General features: G+C 42.4%; 1 protein-coding gene across 1 annotated transcript; it reads left to right on the top strand.

Annotated features, from left to right (window-relative positions):
- Positions 1–352: 352 nt before the first annotated feature.
- On the top strand, positions 353–11870 carry LOC117266301 (uncharacterized). The gene is made up of 11 exons (XM_033641420.2): positions 353–906; positions 1582–1947; positions 2337–2696; positions 5480–5833; positions 5964–5981; positions 6323–6386; positions 6477–6520; positions 7203–7353; positions 7477–7590; positions 9929–9996; positions 11567–11870. Exons 1-11 carry the CDS (start codon positions 526–528, stop codon positions 11588–11590), a joined length of 1944 nt encoding a protein of 647 aa, XP_033497311.2. The 5' UTR covers positions 353–525; the 3' UTR covers positions 11591–11870.
- The last annotated feature ends 2 nt before the right edge of the window (positions 11871–11872 follow it).

Below are 11872 nucleotides of genomic sequence, written 5' to 3'. Positions count from 1 at the left end.
AGGTCTCACTGCAGTCTTTTTAGCTCAGTGTTCCTGAGAGAATCTACTAATCCTGTTTATAGTTAAACAACATGATGCCACATGTTGGGTGTGAAATCCTGGAACTCGTGTCTTTATTTACAGGATTCAAAGTTCCAGAGAACTGAAGACACAGTTGTTTTTAAAAATCACAACATGTTGACGCTTTATTTTCTCGATCCTATTAGTGTCGAAATATGTTCCATCCAGAAGTCAGGTTTGTTGTGCAACGAATTCTCACCCCCCACAGAAAGCACACAATCACAACCAGATGTTCTAACAAAGCTCATTATTCTCAGAGCAGGGCTGCTGCTCTGAGACCAGTTTGGTTCTCATTTTATGTTTAGCATCTTGTTGCAGCAGTGGTCCTAAATCAGTGCCTTGTTTGTAGAGACTCCATTCGTGGACTCGTACTCCACCTCCTGAGCAGAGCAGCAGAGACACACTCATCTCCAACCTCCAGAAGCTTTGTTAGACAGCACAGGACGGTTGAGATCACTGAGAGCCATGAAGCATTTGGTGTTGGTGGTTCTGGGTTTGCTGTTGTCTCCTCAGCGAGCACACAGCAAGTTACCTTGCAAGCCACTAACATCCAGCTTTTGTCAAGGCTTGGGATACACCACCACCCCATATCCAACTGGAGCTGTAGGCTACAACCTGCAGCAGACGGGTCAGATGATAGAGACGGCTTGTTCTCCAAACATCGCCGCACTCCTGTGTCGTGTTGTTGTGCCCGAATGCGGCTCGGACGAAAACAGCCAGCTGAGGCCTTGCCGAGCGCTCTGTGAGAAGGTCAAGACAGACTGCGAGCCTGCCTTCAGAGCGAAGAGGTTAACCTGGCCGATAAAGCTCCGATGTGACACTTTATCACAGACTAACTGTGTGCAGGTCAGTATGAAAGCATGAGGATATCAACTCTTGGGAAATTCACTTATTCAGTTTCTTGGCCAGATGAAGTTGAGAAGACGGACACCTCTCTCATTTTTGTACATTAAATATGAAGCTACAGGAAGGTTAGCTTAGCACAAAGACTGAAAACAAAGGGAAACAGCTAGCCTGGCTCTGTCCAAAGGTTACAAAATCCACCTACCAGCACCTTTAAAACACGAATAAACTTGTTACATCTGTTTATTTAAACCGTACAAAAACTGCAGTGTAAAAACATTAATTTGTGGTTTGACTTAAGGAAGTCACTGGGCCCCGCCAAGAAATAGTCCGGCACTTATCCTGCAGTAAAACCACCAATGTTGTTTTTACACTGCAGTTTGTGTACACATTTAACACTTGAGATGTTTGTGAGGTTTAGAGGTGCTGACCGGTGGATTTTGTTTACTTTGGACAGAGCCAGTTTAGCTATTCCCCTTTGTTTCCAGTCTTTATGCCCTTACAGTGGTTAAATGGACACCAGGGCCAACCAGAAGACCGGTGTCCCATCAGGACCCGGACAAATCCTGGTTTGAGTTTTTTGGCGACAAGAGAAAAAGCAGTTGTGGCTGGTGAAAACTACAGAAGTGTGAAAATTGTTAATTTATACATCACTGATTTATGTTTCTGTTCTTCCAGGGCCAAGGCCCCGCTGTACGTCCAACGCCCGCTGGAGTATGTCAGCCAATCACTGTCCCTCTCTGCCAAGACCTGACGTACTCTGACACCATCATGCCCAACATGCTGGGCCACAGAAATCAGGAGGAAGCAGGACTGGAAGTACATCAGTTTTTCCCGCTTGTAAAAGTGGAATGCTCCCGTCACCTGAAGACTTTCTTGTGCTCCGTCTACACTCCCAAGTGTGTTTCAGGCAAAGCTCGATCTCCCTGCAGAACGCTCTGCGAGCAGGCGAGGTCCAGCTGTGAATCACTGATGAACAAGTTTGGCTTCCAGTGGCCAGAATCCATCAGGTGTGAAGCATTTACGACAGAGTCCTGTGAAGGCGTAAGTCTGCTCTTTCTTGACCTTAAAATGAAGATGAATAGATGTTTATGTCTTTGACTGGGCTGTCAGGTGATCTAATTAAATACATGCTCTGTGTTTAATTAATCTAAAGCACATGCATCAACTTTTGCATTGAAAGTATTTTTAAAAATTCACAATTGTCCCCCTGTTCTCTACCACAGGTAAGTATTCCTTTGAGCTGCTTGCATGGCCTCTTGTGTGACATTATACCAGGCAAAATAACTCAAATGAAATAAGTTTACCACGGATAAATCATTGTTGAATAAAGTCACTTTTTAAAAGGCACTTTGGGTTTGGTGCACGAGTGATGGAAACCACACCAGCCAAAAGTATTCAGAATTCACTGGTTTATATTTCTGTTCTTCCAGACTGAAGACATGACTCAAATATCCTCTGCGGCATGTCAGACAATCACTGTCCCTCTCTGCCAAGACCTGCCGTACACTCAGACTGTCATGCCCAACATGCTGGGCCACACAACTCAGGAGGATGCAGCCCTGGTAGTGCAGACATTTATACCGCTCATACAAGTGGGGTGCTCCCCTCATATGAAGACTTTACTGTGCTCCGTCTACACTCCTGAGTGTGTGTCAGGAACACCTCGACCTCCCTGCAAATCACTCTGCGAGCATGCACGCTCCAGCTGTGAGCCAGTGTTACAAAGGTTTGGCTTCCCGTGGCCAGAAGCCCTCAAGTGTGACACATTTACCGCAGAGTCCTGTGAACACGTAAGTCTGCTCTTTTTATTTATTTAAGCGTGGCCAATCCTGTGTAATAGTTTCTCATTGTGTTGTTTTTATCATGTGCACTTGTCAAACACCTTGTGAAATTTTGAAAGGCGCTACAGAAATAGTTACTGTAAACTCTTGTCTGATACAAGCCACGCTGTACAAGCTGCATTTTGCCAAAGGTAGCACCACAGCAAAAATAAAACTCTAGTTACCATCTCGCAGTTGTACGCCTTCGTACATGAGTCAGATTTTGCTGGTTTTACCCCAAGCAGCACAGAAGATCTATGCATTCACCACAGTTTCAAGAAAAGAGACATTCTTGGGTTATGGACAAAAACATGTTTTGTGAGGTCACAGTGACCTTGACCTTTGACCGTCAACCACTAAATTCTGATCAGTTCATTCTTGAGTACAAATGGATGTTAATGCCAACATTGAGAATATTCCCTAAAAGACTTCGAGATATTGCATTTGAGAGAATGAGGTGGATGCAAGGTCACAGTGACCTTGACCTCTGACCACTAAAATCTAATCAATTCATCATTGTGTCTAAGAGGATGTTAGTGCCAAATCCACTGAGGTGGACAACAGAGTTATCTATCTTGAAGAAATTCCCGTCAAGACCTTTCAGAGATATTGCATTCACAAGAATGAGATTGATGCAAGGTAACAATTACCTTGACCTTTGACCACCAAAATCTAATCAGTTCATCACTGAGTATAAGTGAATGTTTGTGCCAGATTTGAAAAAAATCCCTCAAGGTGTTGTTGAGGTATCATGTTCACAAGAATGAGAGAGTCGAGGTCATAGTGACCTTGACCTTTGAACTATGACCACCAAAATCTAATCAGTTTATTATTTAGTTCAAGTGGACGTTTGTGCCAAATCCACTGAGGTGAACAATAATGTTCTCTATCTATATATCTATCTTGAAGAAATTTCCCAAAGATCTTCTGTAGACGTTGCCCTCATGAGAATGAGATAGATGCAAGGTCACAGTGATCTTGACCTTTGACCACCAAAATCTAATCATTTAATCACTGAGTACAAGTGAATGTTTGTGCCAGATTTGAAAAAATTCCCTCAAGGTGTTGTTGAGGTATCATGTTCACAAGAATGAGAGATTCGAGGTCATAGTGACCTTGACCTTTGAACTATGACCACCAAAATCTAATCAGTTCATTATTGAGTTCAAGTGGACGTTTGTGCCAAATCCACTGAGGTGAACAATAGTTACTCTAAAGTTAAAGTTTGTCTATCTATATATCGATCTTGAAGAAATTTCCCAGAGACCTTCTGTAGATTTTGCCCTCATGAGAATGAGATAGATGCAAGGTCACAGTGATCTTGACCTTTGACCACCAAAATCTAATCAATTAATCACCGAGTATAAGTGAATGTTTGTGCCAGAATCTGGTCTTGAGGTATCATGTTCACAAGAATGAGAGATTCGAGGTCATAGTGACCTTGACCTTTGAACTATGACCACCAAAATCTAATCAGTTCATTGTTGAGTTCAAGTGGACGAGGTGAACAATAGTTATTCTAAAGTTAAAGTTAAGTTATCTATCTATATATCTATAGGCCCGTTTCCACCGCAGGAACTTAGGGGTTATTTTTTACGGGGCCAGGGCCGTTGGTGCGTGTCTCCACTGCAGGAACCACCCCCGACGGACAGAGTTCTGGAACTTTTACGGGGGCTAAACAAGTCCCTGCCTCGGAGTAGGTACTCAGAACGGCCCGAAAGACTCCTGGCTGGGGCTTGGGGATTACTTGGTGCTGACTGGATATACTCAAGGAGGGATATGATGTCAACAGAAAGCAACAAAATAGCCGGCATTTTTAAAACTCAGCAGACGAGGATTAGCTCGTTCATATAGCTTCCTCCGCCATGTAAAAAAACCTCACTAAATGGCCCGTGAAAAAAATATTCTTTCCAGCGGATATCTTAGTTACAACATGACTGAGCTAGCAAAGCAGTTTTGTGTTGCTATGTGTGGTATTTATTCAGTTTTGGGAAATCACGATTTCTAGAAAGCATCACTGGCTGCCGCTGACAGGGACAGCTAACAGCAGGCTAACATCAGGACGTCATCTGTTAAAAGCCTCCCGTTGTCGGATACGACATGAAACTACTCCAGTTGACGTTAGCTCAATCATGTTGTAACTAAGACATCCGCTGGAATTTTTTTTTTTTCCACGGGCCATTTAGTGAGTTATTACAGACACCGCTAAGGGCTATCAGCTAACGGCGTCCCTACGTCGCCCCGGTAAATGGTCGTGCAACGATTACGTCACATCCAGAGCCCGTAACTTTACAGAAACCTTCCTCCTACTCCGCTCTCTCAGTGGAGACACGGCGGTTGAGAGGGCTGAGCGAGAGGACGTTCCTGTAGAAGTTCCTGCCCCCCAAATAGTACCAGGAACTTCTTCGGTGGAAACGGGCCTTGTCTTGAAGAAATTTCCCAGAGACCTTCTGTAGATATTGCCCTCATGAGAATGAGATAGATGCAAGGTCACAGTGATCTTGACCTCTGACCAACAAAATCTGCTCAGTTCATCACTGAATATAAGTGAATGTTTGTGCCAAATTTGAAAAAATTCCCTCAAAGCGTTCCTGAAATATACTTACATACATAGTATGAACGGACAACCCGAAAACAGCAATGTCTCCGGCCACAGCTATCGCAGGTGCGGAGGTGTATAAACAAAGGCCACAAATGTCTGGCCAAAGGTAATCAGACTTGGAGTAACTGTGTGCACTTGTGTCTCGTTCCAGTATGGAGTGGGCAGCAGCGGGGGCGTCTGCGAGCCGATCACCATACCAATGTGCCAGGGCCTGTCCTACAACCAGACCATCACTCCAAATCTACTGGGTCACACGAGTCAGAGAGAGGCGGTGATGAAGATGTCCTTTTTCAACTCGATGGTGCAGACTATGTGCTCAGTGGACATACGGCTGTTTGTGTGTATGGTGTACGCCCCCGCGTGTGTGGCAGGGGAGGTGAAGCGGCCCTGCAGGTCTTTCTGTGAGAGGGCCAAACAGGGCTGTGAGGGTTTGATGACCAGCTTTGGTGTTTCCTGGCCAGAAGAGCTGCAGTGCAACTCATTCCCAGAGGAAGCGTGTATATCAGTAAGTAATGGAAACCTTGTCGATATATAAAGAAGAGTGCAGTTTGATAATAGAAGTGAATCTGAATGTTTTCCATTAGATTCCTCTGTGTTTATGGAGCTTTACATGACTTCTTTCTTTTCTTTCACAGGAAGACAGCAGGCCTGATGTAAGTGTTTCCAAAACAATTATGTTAATTCTATTACTCACAATATGACATTTATATTTTAGATTTGGTGCACAGAGGTGTACAGGTAGCCTTCAGGCCAAGTTTTCGTCGCCATCATGGTTTTTTTTTTTGGACCACCAAAGACTCCACCAGCAGCTGGAATTTAGTTTTGGAGCATGTACAATATTTTAGGAAATAAATCCCTGCCAACATTTAGGGTCATTTTGTGCAATAAAGCCACATTTACTGTACTCACTGTATTTCACCCCAAGGTTAGATAAAGGTATTGCATGTTGTGTGAAGCAGACCTTTGTTCATCTGTCTGTCCTTGTTTCCAACAGATGTTGACTGCTGAAGGTGTTCTTGCTAAGCTGAATGCTGGTGGCTACTCTGTTCACGGCAAAAGTCAGTTTATTTTCCACCAATCTTAACGACACTATCTAATCATCTGAATTAGACAAACTCTCATGGTTGTCTTTATTCTCTCCCATGTAGCCTTAAGTCTGAAGACAGCCCACCTGCTGTTGACTCTCATGGACGTATCCTTTACTGATCTGTTAATCTGCTTAATATTTACCGCCATATTTATTTGTGACAAAGGTCTGGGAGAAGGCTCCATCACTGCAGTGCTTAAGTGTCTCAACAGAAGGTAAACTCAATCTGAATGCCCTGGATGGAATATGTGATCACTGACTCTTCATTCAGCTCTAGCCATCATGCAATAAGATGTTATAAAGAGATATACGTTTTTATTTATTTTATTTATTTAAACTATACTTACAGTACAACAATTCATTTACTTTAGAAATTTTCTGAAATTTTACATGTTTAAATTTGCAAATGAGGCATTGTCTAGTTGAATATGCACTGATTTGCACAGGATAAAGCCAGGTTCAAAATCCTTGTTTCACTTTGTTGTCATATCAGAGTCAAATGTTTTTGGAGAGAGAATTTTGGATATTTTTTGTTTGTGGGGGCCGGACTTAAATGCTCTCTGTCTCTACAGATATCACCATAAAACTGGATTACCTCCATTAAGACATTAATTTTTGTATTACAAGTTTTCTGAAATTTTATTTTCAAATATGAAAAGAAGCATTATCTAATTAAAGTTGTGCTTTTTGAATAAATTTCAAGAGCAGAAACTAAAATAAACCTGTCTGAAAGAAGATATTACAGAAGCACAATAGCCCAAAATCTCGCCTTAACCAGCACTCTCAGGCAGATAAGACTGGCGACCTGAATGTGGTGGAGCTCTTCAATCTGGAGCACTACGTGGCTGCTACCAGGAGGGAGTATCTGGAGAGCTACGAGAAGCGGACCCCACCCTCCGTCACTCAATACCAAATGAAAAGGGCTCTGTCTGCCCGAGGTAATAATACATAATACCTCTAAATCACCCTAAAAGCCTCTCCACATCTTAACAAAACAATAACTGAGTCAGTCCAGTAGTATCTGTGGATCGCTTCAAACCGTTATCATTTCTATCTGACAGAGTTTGAGTTAGAAGATGAAACCTTCAATGTTCTGTGGCGTGATCACCACTCCGAAGGTGGCATCGACTACGATGACTTTGTGGCCTTCCTGACAAAACTTCAGATCCTCAGAGGTAACGGAAACCAAATTTAAGTGTGTCCAGCTCCACACTACATACTATCAGTAGTGAATGAACAAAGGTTATTTACTCAAGTACTGTTCTGTCATTTTGAGGTACTTGTACTTGAGTATTTCCATTTTCTGCTACTTACTTTTATTTCTCAGAGGGACATGTTGTACCTTTTACAGCACTACATTTATTTGATGAGTTTAGTTACTTTGCAGATACAGATTCATGATACAAAATATAATCAACAGATAAGTAATGATACTGTTTTATCAATAAGAATGTACTGATCTGTGGGGAAACTCACAAGCTACCCTGCAGTATATAAAGTAATAAATATACAAGATGTTTATCAATTATTTAAATGTAGCCCCACATGCACCAGCTGTAACATAGTACGTGGTGTCCACATTGATACACCAATAATTATTATAATAATTATAATAATACATTTTATTTGTAGGCGCTTTTAACAAATGCTCAAAAACACTTAACAGTTTTTTAAAAATCATAAAGTAGAGCTAAGTCAGAATAAAAAACAGCAATAAAACAGTATAAAACACACAAACTTATACATTAAAACCTGATTTAAAAAGGTGACTTTTGAGCATGGTCTTGAATGTTGGGAGGTGTGTGCAGATATGGATGGGTTTGGGGAGTGAGTTCCAGAGGGAGGGGGCAGCGATGGAGAAGGCCCTGTCCACCCAGGTTCGGTGCTTTATCTGTGCAGGTAGTGAGAGGAGATTTCCTTCGAATGAGCGGAGGTCGCAGGAGGGGGTGTGGTGGTGGAGTAGGTGTGTGAGGTAGGAGGGGCCTGGCAGGAGAGTGCTTTGTGTGTGAGGAGGAGGATTTTGAACTGTATGCGATGTGTGATGGGGAGCCAGTGTAGGTTTTGGAGGATGGGGGTGATGTGGTCTCAGGAGCGGGTGTGGGTGAGCAGGTGGGCAGCGGAGTTCTGGATGTATTGAAGTTTATTGAGGAATTTGAATGATGAGCCATGAGGGTGAGGGTATAATCCCATATTATGATAAACATTATTCTGAAATGGGTTATAATGCACATAGACCCATTTACTTCAAATATATTTTGATGCTTTGTACTTTTACTTAAGTAAAATTTTAAATGCATGACTTCTTCAGATTATTTCAACACTGATTTTTCTAGTTTTACTTAAAGGTCCGGTGTGAAGGATTCAGAGGAGCATTGATTCAGCTAATAGCTGATGGTATATGATATTCACAACTGTTTTCTTTTGTCTTTTGGCTGTAATCACCTGAAAATAAGAGTCCCGTTTTTGTTACCTTAAAATGAGCCATTTGTATCCACGTACAGAGCCAGTCCTCTTCCATGGAGTCCACCATATTGTTTCTACAGGAGCACAGAATGGACAAATGAAACACTGGCTCTTGGGGCCAGCTGAGATAGGGCCATTGGTGTGTTGTTTTTTTTTTTTGTTTTTTTGGCTTTGTTGCATCAGCCACTGTAGTTCTCCTGCATGCTTGCAACACGCGAGAAGTTTCACTTCTGCAACCTCACCGCTAGATGCCACTAAATTCTACAAACTGGACCTTTAAGGGGGCTTTCAGACCTAGAGTTGGTTCGCTTTGGTCCCAATCTGGGACTAATTTTGTTTGAGTTGGTTCGTGTTCTCACGGCAGCATTTACAAGAGGACCAGATCAAATGCCTTGTGTGAGAAAGCTGCTCTTGATTGGTCAGAATTTCCATGTGGGAAAAATCCAGGAAGTAAAGCAAACGTTGAAGAAGAGTACACTTGCAAGATAAATGTGACACTTTCTAATGTCACAATGGAGGGACAACTACGCAGGTTGATTTTAGCGCTGCTCATCGTGGACTATATTGCTGTCATTGTTCATTTTAGTCAAACCATACAGTTTGAAAACGAGGCGCGGCTCCAACTAGAAAACAATGTTTTGATGCATTGGATGTGCTGAATGTGCATATTAAGGCAGTACAGGAGGAGGTGCACATTAATAATCCTCCAGGACTGTAACATGCTCATGTTTAACCCAAACAATGTGTCATGTGACTGCAGTTGCTTCACATCCAGGTCGGAACACCTTCTCACCACAAACCAACCGCACCAGAGTTCCTTTGGAACCGGACTGAGACCACCTCTTCAAGAAGGTCTCAGTCTGTTAGTGACACGATTTTTTTTCTTTATCAAACATGATTGAATTCCACAGACTTTATGAACACTAACACGAGGAGACTCTTTTTGTTAATCATTGTACTGTGCACACATCCAGATGTCTTTAAAGTACTGAACATATCTGGATAAAATTCAGGATATTAATATCTCTTGATATCTGCTTCCTGTCTCAGATCGTTTCCAGGCTCATATGATGCGTTTGCCGTGTGACTGCATAGTGGCCAGTTTCTCTTTCAAGCAGGTGAGTTTAAATGTTTTCATTAATGCTGTCAAATCAACAGTACTTAATGTAGCAACGGCCCAAATGTTCTTTATTTACCTGTTTGTGACTCTACAAAGATAAAGATTTCAAGTACAGGAGGATCACTGTACTAAAAGAAATAGTTATTGACACACAACACACTCCACCAGCTGGTTAGTGTCTATAAAGGATAAGATTAAAAAAGGTATGAGCAGAGCATATTCAGCCTAAAGTTAATAGTCCCTGATAATAAGGAATTCTCCATTTCAACACAAAGTGTTAAATTAATTGACATCTTACTGGTAAAGACTCCCAGTCAGTGCTATATCGTAGGCAACTGGACTTGCTTGTGTTTCTTGAAGACGTTTCGCTTCTCATCCAAGAAGCAGTCACAGAGTCGTCAAGGTCACATGTGAGTCGTTGATCCACCCTGCTATCATGTGTGTCCTTAGGGTTAGATGGGTCCAGGTGTGAGTGTTAAGTTGTCTGGGGAGGGATCTCAAGACTGCATTGTAGGTGGGTGATAAGTGGTGTCGAAGGCCAGCTCCTCTGTTTAACAATGGTCGTTCCAGTTTGAGGTAGATGGCTTCTTTCACACCTCTTTCAACCCATCTGTCTTCTCTGGCCAAGATGTGGACATTGCTGTCCTCAGAGGAATGTCCCTTCTCCTTTAGATGTAACTGGACAGCTGAGTCTCTCCTGTGCTGTGCCATAAGTTTGCACAATGCAGTCTTGAGATCCCTCCCCAGGCGGCTTAACACCCACTCACACCTGGACCCGTCTAACCTTAACGACACAAATGATGGCCAGGTGGACCAACAACTCACCTGTGCTCTGAAACTCAGAGCTCACATGCGATTTAAATGACTCAGTGAGGGTTCACACCCACGCAGAGTTCAAAGCCTGACGACTCCGCACCAGTCCGTTAGAACTGAAGAAGCCTCTTGGATGAGAGGTGAAACGTCAAGAAACTCGAGCCAGTCCAGTTGCCTACGATACAGCGCTTAAAATTGACATAATGAGCACTTGAACATCTGGCAACAAAGGAAAATATGAAATATTAAAACAACAACTATTAATAGAAAGGTTTGGCACTTACAGACATGACAGCAAAAAGCAGCTTCTTAAAACTCCATATGAACTTTTCAACTGCAAAAAGGGAGCAACTCCAAGTCCCACTCCCCTGCTCCTTAAACACCTGTTCGTTAACACTCCAACAACAAGGTGTCCTTGTTGTTCCCAGGAGATGTTGCATCTTAGGGATGTCAAACCAACCTGTGCTACTGCAGGCGCCATATATCTTCCGGGGCTACTGAAGGCGTCACATGTTTTGGCTAATGATTGCATGTGTTAGGGGAAACTATAAAGCTAGCATGGCTGGAGGTCATCGCTGCTCACTCACGGATTGACTGTTCATGCGGTTTGAACTATGTGTGTGAATCCATTTGCGAATGTTTAATAAAACTCAAGAAAGACAGCCGACATGTGAAGACTTTTCTTTGAACTGTTTATTGAATAGTGATTTTGCCACCACACCAGTTACCAGTTCATTGTGTGTTTCTCGTTTCAGTTCATGAAATCAGCCATAATGTGAGGATCAAACAGGAGCTGAGCTGAATGGACCACAGGAGGAATGCTTGTAGCATCGTAGCTGTGTAGAGCTGTAGAGACCATATGTGTGGTTATGAATCCTTTTATCATCTTCATTATCAAATCTTCATGCTTTAAGTATAGAAACTTTAAAGGGACATGTGTCTGAGCTATTGTTAATGTCTGAAGTTTGTATTTCATTTTATGCGTTTGTTTTCAGATCAAATGAAATCTGCAAATTTGTCACCTCTCACATTAAAGATACTCCGCTGAAATAATCATCACA

This window comes from Epinephelus lanceolatus, chromosome 10 (genome assembly GCF_041903045.1).
Source record: "Epinephelus lanceolatus isolate andai-2023 chromosome 10, ASM4190304v1, whole genome shotgun sequence".
Taxonomy (NCBI): Eukaryota; Metazoa; Chordata; class Actinopteri; order Perciformes; family Serranidae; genus Epinephelus; species Epinephelus lanceolatus.
This window is presented reverse-complemented; position numbering and strand designations above follow the sequence as displayed.